Below are 22,887 nucleotides of genomic sequence, written 5' to 3' on the forward strand. Positions count from 1 at the left end.
ATATTTACTTACTTCCCGCCTGTTACGCTGCTGGTGCTTAGGGCACCAATGAAAGTGCTCCATCTCTGTTTGTCCATACTATCACACACAAATATGGAAGGATTCTTCACTGCTGTTTCTGGTACAAATTTGTTTTACCAGTCAGGGTTGTTAGCCCTGAGCCGTATCCCTGAACCTGGAGGATCGGTGGACCACTCTTAGTCTGACCTCTACCCTTTGACCTGTTGGACATGGGTGTCCCTACCAAGAACCAAAGCATAAAGCCCTGACTCCAGCCAACATAGCTCTCTGGGTCATTGGGGCACGCGAACCTCCACCAATGACAAGTTTGTGGTCCTCTTGGAGACCTCCTATTTAATCACAGGGCAATTTACAATGACCAATTAACCTTCAAGTCAGAAAATCCTTGGAATTAAGAGGAAATCGGAGCTCCAGAAGGAAGCACATGCATTCACAGTGAGGATGTACAAACACCTTACATACGGCGGCAGAATTATACTCCAAGCTGCAATAGCGTCATGCTAACCGCTACACTACCATGGCAAACTACTTGCAAATAGTGTGATCTTTTCGAATTAGGCAAGCTTGGGTATATAGGGTGGACTTTTCTTTGTTCACTAGTATTCAGAATACACTGATAATACCATCTGTACGTCAAAGGCTTAAAAATGATTGGGCATAGTAATGATTGGCCTAGAAGACTAGGATATATAAATAAATGACCCATGAAGACAAAGATATGTGGGGGCTTGAATGTAAAATGAAATGTGAAAATGAGTTCATTTCAGCCAGCTGTCATGGGAATCATGCCCTGCTTATACTAATCAAGAACTGTGACATTGAACTCAACCAAATTCATTTCCTTCTTCATATCAGAAGGTCATTATTGCCAAATAAATAGAAAATTAATTTCCTTCACTTTTTATTTAAAGCACAAATCTGTAGTCTTGCCATACTACCTTGACAATTTTGAGTTTGTAACTGAAAAACAAAAACAATTGGGAATTTTGACTTTAACCTGTAAATTTGGGGAGATTTTATTTTAATTCTTTCATTTATCAAGCTTCTCCTCAAAGGCATATTTTGGTTTCTTAGTGTGCATTAATGTCCCATCTAGATCACAATGACCTAACAATGTTAAAAAAACATGAAATGCTGGCAGAACTCAGCAGGCTAGACAGCATCTATGGGAGGAGGTAATAATGACGTTTCAGGCCGAAACCTTTCATCAGGACCCTTTGTCTCCTGATGAAGGGTTTCGGCCCGAAACGTCGTTATTACCTCCTCCCATAGATGCTGTCTGGCCTGCTGAGTTCTGCCAGCATTTCGTGTTTTTTAATTTATTTCCAGCATCTGCAGATTCACTCGTGCGACCTAACAATGTTCCCTACTTTGAGCAAATCATTTAATAAGTTCAAATGCACAAGGGCAAAAGTAAAAGGCAATAATTTAATAAAATCAAATACAATGCACAAGATAAATAAATGAATTGACAACTTTGTAGAAACTTCTGATTTTAATCTTAGTGGTATGAGATTGAAGTCACTTCCCAAGAAATTCGATTCTTTGGAAGTGTTTTGGCAGTACTGGGCAATGGAAAATGGGGTTCACCCACTGTGGAACACAATTGCATTGACTTGCAAATCAGTGCACAGCACTCCAGTACTCAATGAAAAATATGCTATCATAACCCAGCCCAACCTCAACATAACTTGTCCCACAAAATGACAAATTGCTTGATTTTTACATGATCTTTGAAATGGCTATGAGATTGCTCAATTCCATTAAGTTGTCCAAGATTAGATATGGATAACGTATGCCTTTGCCAATGGCACTCACTGTTAGCAAAGATGGCATACCCTAAAAGCTAAAAACACCATAAAAACATATCAGCTAGCCATGCATTTCAGTTACTGTTTATGAGACCAATTTTTGCCATGTCAATCCCCATTCGAACACAGGTAATACCTTGCAAACCCTGCATTTGAAATCTGAATGTATGGGAGCCAGGACAAAACAAGTGCACCAAAGTATAGAAAGATGGGGTCACCAACTAGTGAATACATTCTCTTTTACTATCCTGCAGTGCTTTATGTTAACAATCTTTCATGAGAAACATGATGAAAGAGTTTGAAAAGTGCAACAGCTAGAAATTAATCTGCAGTATTGTGAGTTAAATATGCTATGCAGTAGCATATTCTATTTTGCCTCTGAATTTTGTTCCATGGTAGGCCTAACTCAAAGCTATCATTTTGGTGTATTTTGTCCACTTCACTAGGATACATTTCTGAGCATAATTGATTTCATGAGAAATCAGATTATCTTAAACATACATCTCTCCATTCAGAGCAAGAACTAAACTCTAATTATTTGAGGAAAAGGATGGGTTAGATAGGAGAAGAGGAATTAATCTAATTCAAATTCCACAATTAAAGTATTGTTCACCCTATTACTCTTAATCTGCTTCATTTAAAACCTCTTCTCATCTTCTAACAACCCACAAATTTCAATGTTATTATGTAAAATTCCCAGCTCTTAGCTTTGGGTCATCAAAGGTGACCAATGCCAAGTTCAGAAGAGCTTCCTCATTTTACATAATGTTGTTTGTGTGAATTTGTTTTTTGATTCTGTTAATATCTGTATGTTAAACTAGGACTGAACTTATAGTTTTACAGGGAGTAACCTTACAAACACAAAATGAGCTTTCATTCCAAGCATATTACCATTATTAATGAACTCAATGAGTTCACACTCATAAACATTAAGAGTTGTTCTCCAATAAAATCATGTATAAAAATTACTGTGCTGCTTCGCCAATCAAAACCTGTCATTAGGATTGAAATTCACATTTATTTTAAACCAAGTAAGTTAATGTATTGCTTGTTGTCAGGTTAATGAAGATAGGAAGTTTCACCATTCATTCCAAACAAAGTCAAGTAGTGAGAGAGTTTGGGGTCCCCTGGGTAAACCCAAGACCCTGATTAGGCCATTCTTCATTCTAATCCAGTTCCTCCAGCTGGCTCTAGGTCACGCACATTTTTCAATGGCTAATGCAGCAACAAATCCACTGACAGTTTGCACAGTACAGTTTCCAAATTGGCCCCAAGAGGTAGGCCTCGTTTGTGCCAGAACTGATTCAGAGTGTATGAATTTGTCAAGTTTACATTAACTATGAGCTTGATGCTACAGACATAGATCCTGCTCCATTCTCTGAGTGACATTATAAATGGAGCACGGTATGTTAATTATACAGCTGCTGTACCAGTTTGACACAACTCCCTAATACTATCATCTAGCTGTAACACCACATAATCAAATTTTACACCAGAACATTTGTTCAATTCAGAAAACCAAAGTAAGCACATGAAATTTAATTAATAATACCTGGAGGGGACGACTTATTAAATTACAGCTTTTCCATCACACAAACAGCTCATCCTCATTAAATTTATGAATAAAATAAAGCTCAAATATTGTTGTTGCAGGTAATCAAATGCTACCACCACACCACTCCAACATGGCTGTTTACACATGGACTGAGAGCGTGCAAATCAAGCTAAAATGGAGGTGTCAATTCAGTACTTTCATGAATTACGTCAATGCAATCTCTTGAAAAACTGAGGCAGGAGTGAAATAAACACTAATCATAAAAATATTTTACTGCATTTGAACAAATAACAGCAATGTAGACTGGGGAATGCATTATAAAATAAAGCGGTGACCTCCATTACACAATTTAACCAGCAGTTGTAAATTCATTTGACACACATCCATAAACTGTCAGACAATACATGAAGTATGAGGTAACAGGATTTAGTTCAAGCTTATTACAGACTGTAAAAAGAGATCAATTATTCAAGGAGGTTTACTGTCATTCAGTTATGCTGAAGAACTTACGGTCAGCTGATGCTAATATTTAAAATGTGGTAAAATGTTTAATCTTCAGCACTGTTGTACTTGCAGCGTAAAAACTAAATTATCTGATGTAGACTAATGTAACTATGGAGAGAAAATTCAAAAATCTGAGGTGCAAAGGGACTTGGGAGTCCTTGTGCAGGGTTTCCTCAAGGTTGATTTGCAGGTTGAGTGGGTGGTGAGGAAGACAGGTGCAATATTAGCATTTATTTCGAGAGGACTGGAATACAAAAGCAATGATGTAACGTTAAGGTTTCATAAAGCACTGGCAAGGCCTCACTTTGTGTATTGTGAGCAGTTTTGGGCCCCTTATCCAGGAAATGATTGGAGATGGTTCAAAGGAGGTTCATGAAAATGATTCCAGGATTGAAAAGCTTGCCATAATACGAGTGTTTGATGGCTCTGAGTCAGTATTCACTGCATTTCAGAAGAATGAAGGGGATCTCTTTGAAAGCTATCAAAAGTTGAAAGGCCCCGATAGAGTGGATGTGGAGAGGATACTTCCTATGGTGGGGGAGTCTAAGACCAGAGGACTCAGCCTCAGAATATAGGGGCATCCTTTTAGAATGAAGATCAGGAGGAATTTCTTTAGCTAGAGAGTGGTGAATCTGTGTTGCCACAGGTGGCTGTGGAGGCCAAGTCATTGGGTATATTTAAGGCTGAGGTTGGCAGATTCTTGATTGGTCAGGGCATGAAGGGATATGGGGAGAAGGGAGGATATTGGGGCTGAGAGGGAAATTTGGATCAGCCACGATGAAGTTTTGGAGAAGGCTCAAATGGCCAAATGGCCTAATTCTGCTCCTATGTCTTATAGTCTTATCTCAAACTAGTTTTGCAATATTTTTCATACAATGCAAATTTATTAGATGGCTTTTATGTTTCTCCATTATTGTAAGCTAATTAAAACAGGTAGCAAAAGATTCAAGGTCGACAATGGGATAATATCTCTTATATTTACAATTTCAACAACGTAAGCAATTGTTAAAAATACCATTGCTTTGGAATTAGTACAGTTTGGCCACACATTCTTGGTGGTCTATTCTATTATATGCAGCTTATCATCATAAAATAGCAGTGGATGGTATCTGTGTGAACTCGCTGTGATAAAGGAACTTTATACTTGACTAGTGGGCTTCTTTAACTTTGAACAGAAAATAGCTCTGAAGCTTAGGAGGCAATTTCAGTTGGCTCCTCTTAAAATTATCAATCATAGCATGTCTATTTCTATTGAATAGATCCTAAAATTCAAAATGCCTGTTGAGATAACAGAGTCTTAGATGAACTTTGAAGTCATTAAATGGCAGAACATTAATTGATAATCATCTTCCCAGACTGTTCATAGATTCAATTCAAATAACCCTTTGGTGTCTCATTAACTACACTTTGAATATTAGTTTAGCATATCTCTCATCCAATTTTAAAATAATTACAGAGTCCTTAGATGTAGTCAGAACCTAGTTTTATCTGCCTTATGTTGTACTAGGTTTTACCTTTATTGCAGAGAATCTGGTATAAAACTACCCAATTAATGGACCAGCTATTGTTATGTTCAATACACACAACACATTGCCAAGGGGTATATTAGAAAAGGTTCTGGTTGCAGCTAATGGCTTTTTAGCCTCAGTTTTCACTGTGCATTTAATTACTGAGATTGCAAAACCTTTTCATTTGTTCATAATTTTGAGGCCAGGTTATCAACAGCTAGGCCACCATTTATTAGCTATTCTAATTGCCCTAGGGAATTGATGGTGAGCCACCTTCTGAATCACAACAATCCTTCTACAAATACCATTATGTAAAATGTTCCAGGATTTTAACTGAAAAACAGTGAAGAAATGGCAATGGATTTCCAAATCAGGACTTGGAGAGAAGCTGTAGGCTGTGAGGTTGCTAGCAACTGCAGCTCTCATTGTTGGAGGCAGAAATCTTGAGTTAGGAGGAGGGGGCTGCTGTGAGACAGTAGGCAATTTACTGCAGAGCAGCAACTGTGCAACAGTGGCAGAGTGAATGCTTGGACTATTGATGGGGCACCAATTAAGAGTGAAGCTTTGGCCCACATGATGTCAATTTTTTTTGTAATATTGGAGCTGTACTCATCCAGGCAAGTGGACAGCTCTCCACAACAATCCTGTCTTGTGTTTTATAAGCTATGATAACTGGATATCCAACCATGGGGTTTATGTGCCTAGTTCAGTTGAGTTTCAAGATAGTAGCGACTCCAGAATGCTGATGGCGAAGCACTGAATGACTGCAATGTTACTGAAAGTGTCAATACTCTCTTGATGGAGGGTGTCATTACCTGGCTCTTCTCTGACATGAATGTTTCTTGTCACTTAACAGCATATTTTCAGTCTGTGTTCAGTCGCTCGTAATTTTGAAAATTGGAATTGCATTTTCTACTAAACACAGACTGAATTTTTTTTTTAAACGCAGATGCTGAAAATCAGAAATAAAGCAGAAAACATTAGAAACAATCAGCAGGTCATTAACCTGTGTGTAAATAGGAAGAGTTCGCATTCATTAGAACTAAGAAAGAGGGTCAATTGTTACTAGCAGCAGTGAAGGTGGGAAGGGTTAAACAAAGAGAATATTTTTAATGAGTCCAAATGACTTTATGTGACAATTATGTAGCAGCTTATGCTTCTTTCTCGGTGTAGACTTATGGAATAAATAAATAAAGATCAATGGAACAATTAGATTCTTGAAGGAGGAATACAGAGGAAGTGACATTTGCAGATGTACATCATTAAAAATGAAGTTCAAGTAAATAAGGCAGTTTTTCACAAGATAGAATTGACCAAGTAGTCAACTTGATGCAATGCCTTAGTTGAGTTGCAATCAAACTATTGTGTAGTCTTTTGGAAGGATATAGAACTTGAATAAAAATGGAAATTAAATGTTATCAAGAGCTAAAAATTATAGATAAGAGAAAGAAGAAATAAAACAGTGAAATTAGTGGAATTAAGACAGGTACCAAGCTTTAAGAATATGGTTGAAATCTTTAAATTCTGGATGGTAAAAATCAGATAAACTATAATAGAGTGATTCTGGTGATTGATAAGAATATATTAATGTTTCATTAAAGTAAATCATGTACAAAGTATGAAGGGGAATTTGGAAAAAAATCCCAATGCACAAAACAGCTACAATTTAGATTCTCTGCTATAAATTGTTCTATGAACATCCATAAATTATTTTAAATGCTTCTCAGAAGAGCAATATTAAAAAGATTATGGGAAGAAACAGGAGATTGGGGTTAGAATAGAGTGTTTCTACATGTGAAATCACTATTACCGAAAATAAATGGAAAGACTTGCATATTTATAACATGGTTTATAAGTATTAAAACTCATTTTCTGTTTTCTATCTGCTGTGATTGTAAATTGAGAGAAGACCTGCATTTCTATCATGGCTCCCGTATACACTCATGGCTGTCACAGAAACCAGATTAGTTTTGGATCTAAAGTTGCACAGTTAATTGCAACTATTCTAGGAAACCTGGCAGTGAATTTTGCATACAGCAAACTCCCACAAGTAACAATCAGATAAACTGGTTTATCTTCTTCAATGTTGTGTGAGGTATATACATTGACCAAAACATGACACAGAAATCTCCTACTTCATAATAGGAATTTCTATAATCACCCTGAAGGCAAGCAAGGTTTCAGTTTAACAACTTATCTGCACGGTGGCACCTTTTACAATGGTGCATTTCTTCTATAGCAAAGCATTGGAATATTTTTTTATTGTGCTCAGATTTCTGGTGTTGGACTTGAACTTCAACCTTCTGAGTTTGAAACAAGAGAGTTACCTACTAAATTACAACTGACACCAAATATACATCAACTACATAGATATACTTGCAACTGTTCCTCCAAATACGCCCAGTACACAATAAAATTTTATGACAGTACCTGTAGCATTAATGATATGTCATATATGCACTTCTCGTCAATTTGCACATCTATAGAATACTTTTATTACCTGTTAATATTATTGTGTTGATTTTATGTGATGTGCCCTTTGTGATGTATGTACAGTGTCTTGAAATTTGGTCGCAAAGGAACTTTGTTTCATTTAGATGTATACATGTATATAATTGAATTATAATAAACTTGAACTTGAACTTTGCCAAAATTGCTCTCTATTACTTATATTCCTGAAATGTAAAAAAAATGTCAATTAATTACCTTAATTGTATCCCTGTTGCCCTCCACCTTCGTCCACTGCAATTTGCATGGGCTTGTTTGCCCTGAGAATGAGACTATCCATTCCACTGTCTTTACTGCTTTACTCTCTTTAACTCCTTTGAAGTTTCGGCTGAAATCCGCTGGTCTCCTTGTCTGCATAAGTCCAGGGAAGACACCCTCCGGTCTCCCCAAACCCGTGAGACTGAGACAGATCTCCCACCCCAAACCCCGGTTTGTGCAGATGCTGTGTAATTTGCTACCCTGTTACAAACTAGTGCCACAAAATGACAGACAGTACTCTGCATACATTTACAGGAATTATATTTAGAAATCTTAACTTAAGGGTTATTAAAGAAAAACAGAAAGAAAAGGGCCAATTTTAATTAAGCAGTCAAATGTGCACAAGTTGGAGCTCATTTTGAACTTCTCGGTTACTCATGCACTGGGCCCTCGGTCTGCGTAAAGGCACAGACCACCTTTCAAATGTCGCTCACAATCCATCTAGAACAAACGGGTCTCCCACCGAGTCACAGTCCTCCCCAGTGTCTTCGGTCTTCATCTCCCACCGAACCAAAACCCCAAGCCCAACCTCAGTGTCACTCACTAAAAAAAACCTCCCTGCTGTTCTGGCATCCTAATTGGACGGCACACATTCCGCATCATCCCTTATCTGCAACAATAACCCAAGCAGTCTGAAAGCAGAACAGACTGCTCTTCCAGAACTGCTAAATGAAATTCCTACAGTATAACAGCAAAGATGTGAACCAGGGCATTACACTCTCCCCCCACCACAAATAGTTATGTCCTCAAGACTTTGAAATAATTTGTCATCCCATCATCACTAGCACCATTTTCAAAGGAATTTCACTATGTCAGAACCTCCGATCCATTTGTAAATAAATGGTAGCGACATATTTCACTAGGGGTTTAGTTGACACATTCTGTTTCCCCGGTGCTACAAAGGCCCGTCTATCCAGAGGTCTCCTGACACTTTAAGACCTCCTTATCCCATCATCTACTTCTTCAGTTTCAGACGCTCCTTGGGATACTTCTGGTCAACATGGTGAGGCCTCGTCCTGTCTATTACTCGTGCCTGCTGGCATCTCAGGTTCCTTTGCCACTTGGTTGAGCTCAGCTTCATTTCCAGTTACTGTAGAGCCCAGTCCCCCTTCATGGTCCAGCTGCAAGCCTGCCTGTCTACTGCTAGTACCACTCCCCACCCTGCCCTTTCACCTTCCTCAACATGAGAAGGGTTGGGAATCTCTTCCTCAATTAGTGGGGAGTTAGTGAAAGGCAGCATATACCACAGCCCCATTTCCTCATCCTCTGAGACTATATGCTGTCCTTCAGTCTGTTACTAGATGTACGGTCCAGGTCAGGCTCTGGGTCAACACACAACTTTTCTCCCAGAGGTAGAAGGTGGTTCCAGTGGAGAATCTTGAAAGGCCTATTTCCCATCCTCTGGTTTCACTCAGAAAACTGGTAATTTGGCATCTGACTCTCCACCACATAGGACATAGCTGTCCAGGAGTCAGCCAACTTATGCTTCCCAGGTAGCCCCAAATTCTTTATGATAACTTGGTCTCCGGGCATGAGTTCGGAGATCCGAAACTTCAGATCATACCTCCTCTTATTTCCTTGACTCTGTTTGGTAGCCAACACCTCAGCTAATTCATAAGCCTTTTTCAGCTCCCTTTTTATATCAGACACATACTTCAGATATGTCTTCTGTTGTAGATCTTCCTCGCCAGTCCCAAAACAATGTTCAACGGGCAACCACGCCTCGACCTCTAACATCAGATAATATGGCGAGTACCCAGTAGCTTCATTCTGTGTACAGTTGTAACAGCTGACCAGATGTCCAATATGTTGACTCCACTTGTTCTCTTTGCTGATCTCCAAGGTTCAGAGCAAGTCTAGCAAGGTCCGATTGAACCTCTTGGGCTGGGGATCACTCTGCGGGTGATAAGGCATTGTCCTCAACTTCTCGACTCCAAGCATGCTCAGTAACTCGTGTGTGAGCCAACTCTCGAAATCCCATCCCTGATCACTATGTATCTGCCTGGGGAGGCCATAATAAATGAAATACTTTTCCCATAACACCTTGGCCACAGTGGACGCCCTCTGATCCTTGGTCGTGAAGGCTTGTGCATATCTGGTGTAGTGATCCGTAATGATCAAGACATTTACCATGTTGCTGGCATCTGGCTCTACGGATAGGAAATCTATACACACCAGGTCAAGTGGCCCCACACTCTGTAAGTGGGACAATGGATCGGCCCTCGTAGGGAGTGTCTTCTGTATACATCAAATGCACGACTTGTAGTACTCTTCCACCTCTGGCTTCATTCGGGCCAGTAGAACTGATCTCATAGGTCTTTTCAACCCCCAAATGGCTGGAATCATCATGAAGTAACTTCAACACAATCCTCCAATATTTCTCAGGCAGAACCAGCTGGAAACGCCAAGGTCAGTCCACAGATGACATGACTCAGTATAGGATCTGGTTCCTCAACTCCAATCTGGGCCATTCTCTCAGTGGTAGAGACACCGCAGAGTGTTTCATCTAGCCTGCTTGGGCCAGGTCCCCTTTCGCAACCGCTGACCAAACAATACTAATACACGGGTCATCTCACTAAGTGGCTGCACTTCCCCAGGTCGCAATCCTGGCAACTGGTTTGTCTTCAGAGCAGTCAGGTTGCAGTAAGCTCTACTGCTCGATTCTGCCCTTGTCTTTCCTCTGCCCTCCCTGTGATGAAAAACTGGCACATGGCTTTGACTCCTGGGTCAGGAACGCTCTCCCACTCTCCGTCCCTGTCCAGCCCTTCATGCACATGTTAGGACAACGCATCAGCATCAATGTTCAGTTTCCTGGCCGGTACTTGAGGCTGAAATCATAGGCAGACACCGCCAAACACCGATGGTGTGATTCAATTTTGCTGATGTCAGGATATAATGGGTTGTTGTCTGTCCTTGCCTTGAACTTGGTACCATATAGATAGTCACTTAGCTTATCCAACACAGCCTATTTCAATGCTAGGAACTCCAATTCGTGCATGGGGTAACAGATTCCGAGGGTCAGAGGGTGACAGATTCCGACTGTCAAACGCGACAAGTCTCAACCCTGTGCCCTGATCCTGATACAGAACTCCCCCTAAGCCCTCTCTGCTGGCATCTGTATGCAGTTCATACAGCAATTGGGAGCCTGCAAATGACAGCACAGGGGCCTGTGTCAGCAGCTACTTCAGTGACTGAAAGGCCTCTTCACATTTCCATCCCATCTCACTCCAAAGGGCTTTATCATATTCACTTGTCATACTCCCTTTCTTCCCCAAGGAAGGGTAGCTGCACAGAAGCTGATTTAAAGGGCGACTCACCTTAGAGTAGTCCTTCATGAACCTCCAGTAGTATCCACAGAACCCAAGGAACAAGTGCAGGGCACTCACAGACTGGGCCTTCGTTATGTGGTCACCACTTCTATCTTAGACGGATCTGTAGTTACTCCATTCCGTAAGACTATGTGCCCAACATAGTTGACAGACATCTTGCAGAACTGGCACTTGTCCAGGGAAAGTTTTAACCCTTCAGCTTTCAGGCGACCCAGCACCTTCAGTAGTCTCACTTCACATTCCTCCAAGGTGGCCCCGAACACTATGAGATTATCCAGATACGCCAATACCTCAAGCAAGTTCATATCCCCCACCGTTTTCTCCATGACATGTTGGAAAGTCGCAGGGGCTCACTGGGGCATCCTTTCAAACTGGAAGAATCCCAGTGGACATATGAATGCTCTTTTCTTTGTCAGCCTCACTCATGGGGATCTGATAACACCCACTCCTCCAGTCCAGCACACTGAACCACTTCGCACCACTCAGGCAGGCCAGCATGTCCTCAATTCTCTGAATCTTTTTACGTCAGTCTCATACTCCTCCTCCCCCTCAGCGGGGGTGGGCTTCACTCCTGAGAACATTCCCAGCCTTCGATAGCTAGGACCTCCGCATGTTCACTTTGCCATTTATTTACCAGGGAGGTAACTCAGAATTCTCACTCCTCGCTGGAGGACTCATTAAACCACTCCTTCCCTTCCCCTCACTCCACAGAAATGACAGCGACCTTTGAAGTCTCCACCCCCAGCTACAGGAAACTCAGCATCCAATTCAGCACAGTCACCTACACTCCCCTCCTCCCTGAAAGTATGGACAGACCATGGCCCTCCTCTTCTGGGGCCCCAATAGTACCAGGCGGTTTCACTGCCATTTCATCAGCTCTAGTCTGAACTAAAACAAAGTCTTTGCCCACCAATTTGTCAAATCTCTGCTCCATGGTCAGAACTGTCCCTTCTTAAAGTTCGAATTAACAATTTGTTGAGGATACCAATGTCTACCCCACTCAACATACGTGGATTCATTACAGGTAACCCCATGGATTTGCACCACCACTCACCCCCCCCCCCCCCCCCCCCGCAGAATCCATAACCACATATCGTAATCACTTTACCAGACAATAGTTTAACACAGGCCATTGGATCAATACTGAGGGCAATCATACAGCACCCAGCAAAATCGATCCCAGACGATACCCCACAATGAAACTCCCTGGTTTCCTTGTCTGCGGAAATCTAGGGTCCCGCCAAACTCGAGAGATTGCGATGGTTCTCCCACCCCAAACTCCAGTTTGTGTGGATTATGTGTAATTTGCTACCTCGTTACAAATTAGTGCCACAAAATAACAGACAGTACACTGCACACAGTTAAGGGAATTATATTTATGTATCTTAACTTAAGTAAAGAAAAACAAAAAAGGACCCATTTTAATGAAACAGTTAAACGTGCACAAGTTAGAGCTCACTTTGAACTTTTCGGTCACACCTGCGCTGGGCCCTCGGTCAGCGTGAAAATTTACAACCCCTTCCAAACTTCACTTGCAATCCATCTTGAACAAATGGATCTCCCACCGGGTTATGTCCGATGACCGGTTCTCCGGAGCATCTTCCATCTTCATATCCTGCCGAACCAAAACCCCAAGGCCAACATCAGGGCCCCTCACCAAAAAAACCTCCAGACAATTCCACCATCCTAAGTGGACAGCACACATTCCTCATTTTCCCTATCTTCAACAATAACCCAAACAGGCTGAAAGCAGAGCAGACTGTTCTTATAGAGATAATAAATGAAATACCTACTGCATAACAGTAAAGATGTGAACCAGGGCATTACACAGGTAAGGAGGGATTTTTTTCTTTATTCTTGGGAAAATCTTGACTTGCATCTTAGTTGCAAACTTCTGTAAAGTCATAATTGGTAATAAAAGTCCAGAGATATCAACAGTAATGAGTTGTCCACCTGACAAAATGCTTGGAACACAACTTCAACTTAACCAACACTCTCTTTCATTAGAGAGAGAAGTATAAGATCTATTGGCAACAATCCTAATCCAGGTACAGATACCTGTTGCAGGATGGCATCATCCAATGTAGAAATTGCAAGGATATCTGAATCATCTATGCATGACTGGCATTTATGATTGCTGGGCTGACCACAACTTCCTTTATTCTACAGCCTCCACTAGTCTGGCTCTAAAATAACAGCCACAACAGAAATGCTGACACAAGAAAAATCACTGTCTAGAGGTTTCAGTAACCCTGAAAAGAAAACTCTTCTTGGTTAATACTTATAACCAGCCAAGTCCCAGCCAGCAAAAACCACAAATGCCCATTTTTCTGCACCAGCTCAGTACTTTCCAATTCCCTTGAAATCCAAAACCCTGTCACTGTCACAGTCCTCAGCTGCCATGCTTCACAGCCCCCAATGGGTAGAGAATGTCAAAGACTGGTACCCTCCAGCTTAAGAAACTTCTTTTCATGAGAATGACTTCTGGTTCTGTACACAACGGTCATGGGAAAACAACATTGGTAAATTATTTATTATTGTCACATGTACTGATGTACAGTGAAAAACTTTATTTTGCATGCTATCCATCAGATAATTTCATCACATCAGTACACCAGTACTGTACAAGGGGAAACAATAACAGAATGTAGAATAGTGATAAAGTTACAGAGAAAGTGCAGCAAGGCATAAGAAGTTGGATTTTGAGGTCAAGATTTCATCTTATCTTATGTGGATGCCTTTAGTGAACTGTACTAAATATACTCAATGCTGCATGGTGTTAAAAGTCTGTTTTTTTTAAATTATTCTGTGCTGTTCCTTAAAATGCTTTATCATATGTTTCAGAGTACACAGATCCTATTAGCAAAACCAACATCTATTACTCGTTCCCAAATGCAAGAGGTTGGTAATAAGCCACTGACACGCTACTGATAAGAGTTCCCACAGTAAAGTTGAATAGGTGAATCTTTCACTGTTGTTGAGTCTTTATCATGGAATCGTAAAATATTTCCAACTGAAGATGCTGCCTGAGAAAGGAAATGTGCAGTTGGTGTTGACTACACCCACCACTGCTGTCCTTTTTGCTGACAGATTTCAGCATTATGGAAATGCTCCAGGGAGGCCTGGATAGGTGACTGGGCGCTGCAGTTAATTGCACTGATGGTATGTAATGCTGCAATGGAGGTAGAAGGGTATGCTTAGAATAATAGACAGGATGCTAATCAAGCAGGGAGCTTTGCCCTGGATCTTGTCATGTTTGAGTGCTGTTGGAAATACATCCATCCTAACAAGCAAAGAATATTCTAACATGTTTAGCCCAATGTATTGACTTTCTAACTTGCAATTGTAGCCATCATATTGTGTTGTTGGTCTAATCCTCATCTTGAGGTTATTGACATTGGAGGATTAATGGCAATACCACTGAACATTAAGAATAGATGGTTCAGTGTCCTCTTAAATGGAGATACTCATTACTCGGCATTTGTATGGTGCAAATGCTACTTGTGTTTAGCAATTTTGCCTTCATATTGCCTAAGTGCTTCCACATGCAGATAGGAATTGCTTTGTTTTCTAAACAATTACTAAAAGAACATTTAATTTTTAATGAATGGAACATCATTGGTGATGCACTTAATGATTGGGACCAGGACAGTGTCCAGATAGGAGATTTGGAGGGGATCTGAGGCAGAATTTTTTTTAAACCCAGATGATGATTGCAATCAGGAATGCACTACCTGTAGCGGTGGATGAGGCAGGTACTATAACAACATTTAATAAGCATTTGGAGATGCACTCAAGTTGCCAGGGCACAGTGGGTTACTAAATAGCAGTAAATGGGATTAGTATTGCTAGGTACTGGAACTCTAATGTGCAGCTGGTTTTATTGCATTTCAAAAAATTACAACCACCTTTCATCATTGAGGTGACTCCACACACTGGATTCTTTTAACCATTATGCCCATCAACTTAGTGGATACTAATGTTCTCACCAACACTTCCCATTAACTTCATTGATGTTAGAGAGGGCAGCCATTATGTTGGACCAGATTGATTTTTCTCTACACCCTGAACAAGTTTTCATATTGTCAAGGAGACATTGTAAAGTGTACTGGAAAAACTGGGCTGGAGCGCATCAGGGTCCAAATGCTACAGATGACCCCAAAGTTTTTTGCTAAATCCACTGTTCTCAGCCTTTTCTTGACATCAGGTGAATGAACCAAACTAACTGTAATTGTAAGGACCTAAAGTAGAAAGCCAAGATGGATCAACCACTCAGCACCCAAGGTTGAACACGATTTCAAGATTAGTGCATGTTAAAAGATGGGGGCCAGTGTAAACTATAATCAGAAAAAAGTTTGTGTACAGTCCAGTTCCAGCAAACAATCACAAAGGTTTATGCTAGAACCTTTGCTATTTGCTATATACATTAATAATAGATACAAATGTAGAAGGCATAATTTCTAAGTTTGCTGATGACATAAAAATTCATGCTGTTGTTAAGAGTGAGGAGGTTAATTAGACTGCAGAATCATATTGATCTATTAAGTAATTTATTTCTGATTAGTTTAAAGGAATGAATTTGGGAGGGGCAGCTCTAGCAAAGACAGGATGTTTACCATGAATGATAAAGCCCAAGCGAGTATTGTAGAAAAATAGTGAATAGTGGTGAACATCTGAAAAGATCTCTGAGAGGAGTAGGAAACTTGGACGGAGTCGGAGGAAGATTTTTTTTAAACCCAGATGACTGCAATGAGGAGTGCATTGCCTGAAGTGGTGGAGGATGCAGGTATTCACATAACATTTAATAAGCATCTGGAGATACACTCAAATCACCAGAGTACAGTGAGTTGCAGACCAAGTAGTAGTAAATGAGCTAATATTGTTGTGCATTACAGGAGCAAGAGCCAGAAAAATTTAAAAGAGCAAGTCTCATTGCTGGTGAGTTTCACTTTACAGGAGAGTGGAAAGGATTTTAAAAAGAGATGCCATTAAGAAGATAGTAAACTCAAAAGTAGTGGTCATTGTGTGAATGCCTAAGTGTAAGTGGGACCTGAGGCTAAAGAGGCTTTGCCGAGAAGGGGTGCAGCAGGGGAGCAAAGGTGAGGTTCTGCTAAAGTCTCTTTCTGATTGTGCAGTTGAAATGACTGGAAGGGCAGTGATATGCTCCTCTTGCAGGATGTAGTAAGTTAGGGAGACCTCCAGTATCCTAGATTACATTTGTTAAGTGCTTTCAGACTGTGTTAAGAACAGGAGCTGGATAAACTCTGTAAAATTCAGGAGGCTGAGGGTTGATAGATAGGACTTACAGAAGCAGGGAATTGGAAGGGAAAGGGAATAGGTAGAAATTTGCAGGGTACCCCATGGTTGTTACTCTCAATAACAAGTATACCACTTTGGATGCTGTTGGGAAGGACTGCCTACCAGGGGAACATTGCAGCAGCCAATTCTTTGGCATTGAATCTGGTTCTACAGCTCAGATGAGGGAAAAAGAGAGGAAAAAGAGGAGACTGGCAGTGATAGAGATTCAGTTAGGGGTACAGTCAAAAGACCGGATGAGAACAAGACTCCTAGATGTTATGTTGCCTCCCAATTGCCAAGATTAAGTCCACAGCATTCTTAAGGGGGAGGGTGGGCAGCCAGAGATTATGGTGCACATTGGTACCAATGACATAGTCAGAAAAAGGGATGAACATAAAAAGTCAGCAAGGGAGCTAAAAAGCAGGACCTTAAGAATGGATTGCCGAGTGTGCCACATGTCTGCAAGGGTAAGAATAGGACAATGTGGCAGAAGAATGAATGACTTAAGTGTTGGTGCCGTGGACAAGGTTTCAGCTCTGTGGATCATTGGGATCTCTTCTGTGTAACAGAGATGGGTGGCTAGAGTTGTTGAGGATTTAAACTACACTGGAAGAGTAATAGGAAGTAGAGCATTAGATCAGGTAATGGAGCAGTTGGTGTAAAGTTAAATGCAATGTGGACGGACCAAGGAAGGATAGGTAGTGGATAGGTCATATATAGTCAGTTGGAGGGTTGAAGTATTAAGAGTGATGAACTTAGGGAATAGACATTAAAGATGGTACTGAAGTGTGACTTCTGAGAAGCCTAGTGTCTACAGGTTCAAGTCTGTTGACAGAGGCTAGAGGCCTATCTTGGGGCTAAAGGACAGTATGTGCTTGGATGAGGGAGGAACAGGGGTTGAGTTGCCTTGCTGTTGTTGCTTGTGTTTTGTGTTGTTCTACTGAGGTTAGGAGCAAATTATATAGGAAAGTGTTTAATTGAGGGGGGCTAATTATGATGTTATTAGGCAGCAATTTAGGAGTGTATATTGGAAACAGATGTTCTCAGGGAAATGCACAACAGAAATATGGCAGTTGTTTAGGGATCACTTGCCTGGGGTTCAGGATGGGGCTATCCCACTGACTCAGGGAAATTAAATATGGCTAGGCCTTTCAGTCTAAAGATTTCTCTACATCCCTTTATCAGCCATTAATAGATCTCATGAGAACAGAGCAGTAGTTTTATTGTGCATCTCCATGCTTTGAAAATCTTTCTGAGGGAGAAGAATAATTTCCCATAATAATTTCCTTAATTATCTTAAATTACCCATCAACTGGATTCCCTCCCTAAACAAATTGCCAAGAAATTCAAATCTCAATTTATCCAAGCTATTATCCTGACCAAGTAAAGTTATTTAAGATATTATTTGGATGATGTGTTGAGCTTTTTCAAATGTGTCTTTCCCCAAGGAACACAAAATACTCCAAATGAGATTTTGTTCAGTTTTCCAAAGTAAAAAGCAAGTTTTAGAATGCAAGTTTATGGCTTTCCAAGGGTTCAACAAGCTCATCCAATGAGAAATTAGGCAAAACTGATGGTGAGGAGCACAGGTTCAGAGACCCAGCCACAGCAGGTGAACATCACTATGTTTCAGCAGTATGTTTTCATTTAATAATAATGTTAACTGTACTACAGAAGATTATAACTTGCAGTCTAAAGACCACTATTCCAGTATTCAAAACTATGGACATTAAACATAGAAACTCTACTCCAGGTTAACTGCTGTTACATTGGCTTGTTCTGTCTATAATGCATTGTACTCCTCTGCTCTTGTACCATCTCCTTTGGTGGCAATCCATACATCTTAGCTTGATTAACTTTCAGATTATCAGATGTACATCAAAACATACAGTGAAATACTTTGTTTACATTAACAACCAACACACTCCAGGTTTTGCTGGGGACAGCCATCAGGATCACCTCTGGGCTTCCAGACCTTGGCGCTGGATTCTCAAACACACAGAAATCAGGCTTCCAATCCACCACCTCTGACCACACTTCCCTCTACCACTGAAGTTGCCGACTTTGATATGTGATCATTTTGGCTTTCTATCTCCACATTCATAAAGCTCTGGCTATCAATCACAGGACTCAGCAATCTTAGGTTTGACCTTCAGGCCTCAGCCAGACCAACCTCTGGGATCATTAACCTTCTGCTGTGAAGTGTCTTGGGCCTGGACTTCCAGATTGTCCAGACATCCAATCCCAGTGGTTGGAGTTGGGTTGGTGGGGTGGTTGTGTCCACCTGTCCTCATGGTCCTCCAACTCAGGATTTAGCAACCAGGGGTTCAATGGTCTCCTCAGTGCTGTTGACCCACCTCAATCTCCAATTCATTGACCTTTGAACACAGAACATTCCAACCTGGAATATGAACAAAGGCTCCCGCCCCTAAATCTTCATTCTCTCCTATTCCTATGTGTAAACCCGAACCTGATCCTTAACACTCTGCAAAGGATCTGCACTGATCCTTAACAGTCACAGTTTTGAACCTAATAATCATCAAGTCTGAGCCAAGGCATCAATAGACACCACAGCTCGGCGCTGTCTTGACTGGAAGATATTCAGTCAATTACGGTTAGTTTGGGGCAGGTTGGAACCCGTATATTTTATCCCAATTAACTTAAGTTCAAGAAAATACTTGTAAAAGGTATTTAAAAAAAAAACAAATTGCTGTTTAACTGAATAACAAACTGTGTTTAAATGAAATGCAAAACAAATTAAAACACTATAAATACTACAACAGTACTATAAAACTCCATATTAGTTTCTAATAGTTATCAATGGAGGAATTAATCCAGTGCATGCAGTTGCATTCTTTTGATTGACTAAATGAACAAAATCAGTGATGACACTTAGTATAGGTTATGGACTGTCACCATACAATGTTTTTAGCAATTAAATCCTCCAAATCTTCATTTTCATTGTATCATTCCAGATGACTGTTGAAACCTTAATTCTTCGCAGTTCCTAACTTGCTGAAGTACTGAAATAGTTTCATAGTCACTCCTGGCCATTTCTGGCATTTCCAAGCCTGAATGCTTGAAACTGCAGGAACAGAACAGTCTGCGGTTCTGAATTGTCTTTCTGCTTATTTCTCATCAACTATCAGTGACAAAAAAACCACTGCTTTTTGAACACAAGCACACACAACTGATGCTATTTAAAAACTGTTCGATCTAAGCATGGTGTAGTGTCCAACAGCCACACAAATGCAGGAGTCTGATGCTAGTTAGGAACTGTTCAGTAACAGTCTACTGCCCCAATAAGTGGTATGGCATCCCTAATAAATGAAGGGAACTCCAGCTATTTTCTCAATTGGTAGCTTCTTCTTTGAGTTGTCCCAAATAAGTAGCAGCTCAATTAAATGATTACCCATTTTACTGGAATCTACTGTAATATCACTGAAATGCATGCTATTACACTTGGAACTCCTGGGTTCAAAAAATTAACTACAATGCTTAAAAAATGGAAATCATAACCAGGATAATACTACACATGTTCTTTTAGAAACTACTACTACTGGTAATATAACTTGCCAAGGTCAAAAAATTCAATCCTCTGTCCAAATTTCTTCCAGGAAGCATTACTTCCAGTAATCAAAGCCACATATGGTAAAGTTTTAAGACAGCAGCACTCAAAATGAACCTGTCAACCTCAGTGCAGTATTCTTACTTGCTGCGATTAAACTGTTGAGGATCAGGAAGAAGTTGCACTTTGTATCTCTGATCTATCAGTATTAGATAAACTGTGGCTCTCAAGCATTAGATAGTCCCATTCCTTTTGCTGGTGATGTGATACGAACACAATATAAACAACCAACGTTCACAAGGTTACATTTTTGCTAACTCGTGACCTGTTTTTATGCATTGCTCTAGCATTTCAGACCATACTGTCCTACCAGAGCTTGGATGAGCTGACTATAAACTGTACACTCAACTTGCATGTGGTCATTTATGGACATTTGCTCCAGGATTAATCTCAAATCTTCAAACCAATTTCTTATATTCTAGCTCTAGTGCTTACAACTTAATTGGATGATCACAGAGCACTATGGTTCATGGTACATTGTTTCATGAACAGATTTAACATTGTTTTATTTCATGAAAAATACACATTGCATTTTCACAATTACTGTAACAATATTTTAACTCCGTCATTTTTAAGAAATCTATAGATGTAGATAATTCCAAACTTGTATAAAATGTTTTGTACTTGATTGTGATTACTATATTCCACCAGGGATTTCAAACTGAAAGTACTAAAATAATAAACAGTTAGCAAAAAAAAACTCATGAAATAATGGCACTCAGTTCTCATTAATTTATCTCTAAATTACATCTATGTCAATTTCATACAGTGGTCTGGTATGTTTACATAGTATTCCATTTCTCAGAAGTTGCAAAATAAACCATTCCAGCAGGCAGTAAATATTTTACTCTGCTCAATGTAATTTGACTGCCAAGTGATGAGCGAAAAGATTTCAGTCCAAACTAGCTAATATTTGTTATCTTTAATTACAGGACTTAAGAGTTTTCCTGCAATATCAGCAATAGGACAAATTCCAATAACATGTTGAAATGATTAAATAAAAGTACTGGGCATCGCATCTACATATTTTAGGGTGCAAATTTAAATTTGCTACATTAACATTCTGCATTTAAACTCAAAGAAGCTAGAGTGCACAAACAAAATCATTCATTTTCTAAATCATTCATAAGGGGTACCAATTTGGTATCTTTTCTAGCATGAATGTCTTTATTGATGAAATATTTGTAAATGGCTCAAGTAAACTACTTTTAGTTGTTTGTTTTATTCATCAATAACGGAAAAATAATTAATTTGCTAACATGTCCTCACACTATTATAAGAGGCAGACATTCCAACGGATTCTAGAGCAAGAGCACCTTTTGCAGTGCTATACAAGACATGATTGTCATGAACGTACAATACTCCTGGTTAATGTTGCACCACACAACTTCAGCTTAATTACCATAATTTCATAAGAAACACATTAAACAGATTGTCAATCCTAATATACCTTCATATGACAGAATAACACTTCCCTCTGTAAACATTGTCTTCAACTTTTTTTTAAAAAAAGGTAAAATCAGTGCTTCATTGGACATAATAGGTGCATTTACAAAAATTATCTTCCAGGTTTCAATGAAAATACCTATGCTGATAGAGTGATTGGTGTCAGTAACGTCATTTCAATTTGCCTCCTCATGTTTAAAAACATCCCTTATTTAGACCATGAGAAAAAGTCAAGCAAAATGTTCAAGGCAAAAATACATTCAAAATAGTGATTTTACAAAATCACCTCCCTCTCGAAATTTTTCCCTGTAAAGTTCTTATGCTCTTCTGCAGTCTTTGTGTGAAGACATGATGAATTTTTCCACAATATGTATTCATAGTTTTCTGCAGTTCTTTTTCAAGTGGATATAGCAGTGAATGGATGGGATCTTCTCCAAAAGGGTACTGTAGAGATTGCAAGTTAGAAAACAATGAGTTACATTACAGTAGCAAATGAATTTTAAGTCAAAGGAAAGCAATTAAGTATCAAATGATGAATGCATGCAAATTTTCTCAGGTTTTTGGGAATTCAACGTATGACTGTTATAGAGATTAGTGAAAGGATAACACCAAAACAGTCTGTATATTATTACCCAATTTAGGTACACCCTATCCTTGTTATATGCGTCTTCAGACAATGCGAATTCAGTTATGCGAGTGAACTATTCCTACCAACGTCTCCTTATATGCGTCCAGAACTCAGTTATGCGAGGAGCACTGCTTTCCCACCGAATCAAATCACATGCGCATGCCTCACAGTCTCACTGTTGGGATGAGAAGCACCGCTTTCCCAAACCAGATGTGTGCGCCTCACAATCTCACTCCTGCCAGTCTCGCATTGGTTTTTGGCAAGGTGTGGATGTGCGATCTTGCACTTTAAACTTTTGAGTTTTTACCTACGGTGCAGTGATTTTCTGCTTGAAATATTTAACTATGCCTCCTAAGCGTCCGATGTCAATTCCTGGGCTTTCAGCCAAAAGGC

The 22,887-nt window shown here is 39.9% G+C and overlaps 1 protein-coding gene across 3 annotated transcripts in view; it reads right to left on the reverse strand.

Moving 5' to 3' along the window:
* Positions 1-21,137: 21,137 nt before the first annotated feature.
* Positions 21,138-22,887, reverse strand: part of LOC132398430 (glucoside xylosyltransferase 1-like) — a 54,279-nt gene continuing 52,529 nt past the window's right edge. For all 3 annotated transcript variants that reach the window (XM_059977849.1, XM_059977850.1, XM_059977847.1), the window contains one exon: positions 21,138-22,310. In XM_059977849.1, coding sequence (XP_059833832.1) covers positions 22,149-22,310 — 162 coding nt within the window. In that variant the 3' untranslated portion in view covers positions 21,138-22,148. The remainder of the gene's footprint in view (positions 22,311-22,887) is intronic.

Source organism: Hypanus sabinus, chromosome 8 (assembly GCF_030144855.1).
Source record: "Hypanus sabinus isolate sHypSab1 chromosome 8, sHypSab1.hap1, whole genome shotgun sequence".
Taxonomy (NCBI): domain Eukaryota; kingdom Metazoa; phylum Chordata; class Chondrichthyes; order Myliobatiformes; family Dasyatidae; genus Hypanus; species Hypanus sabinus.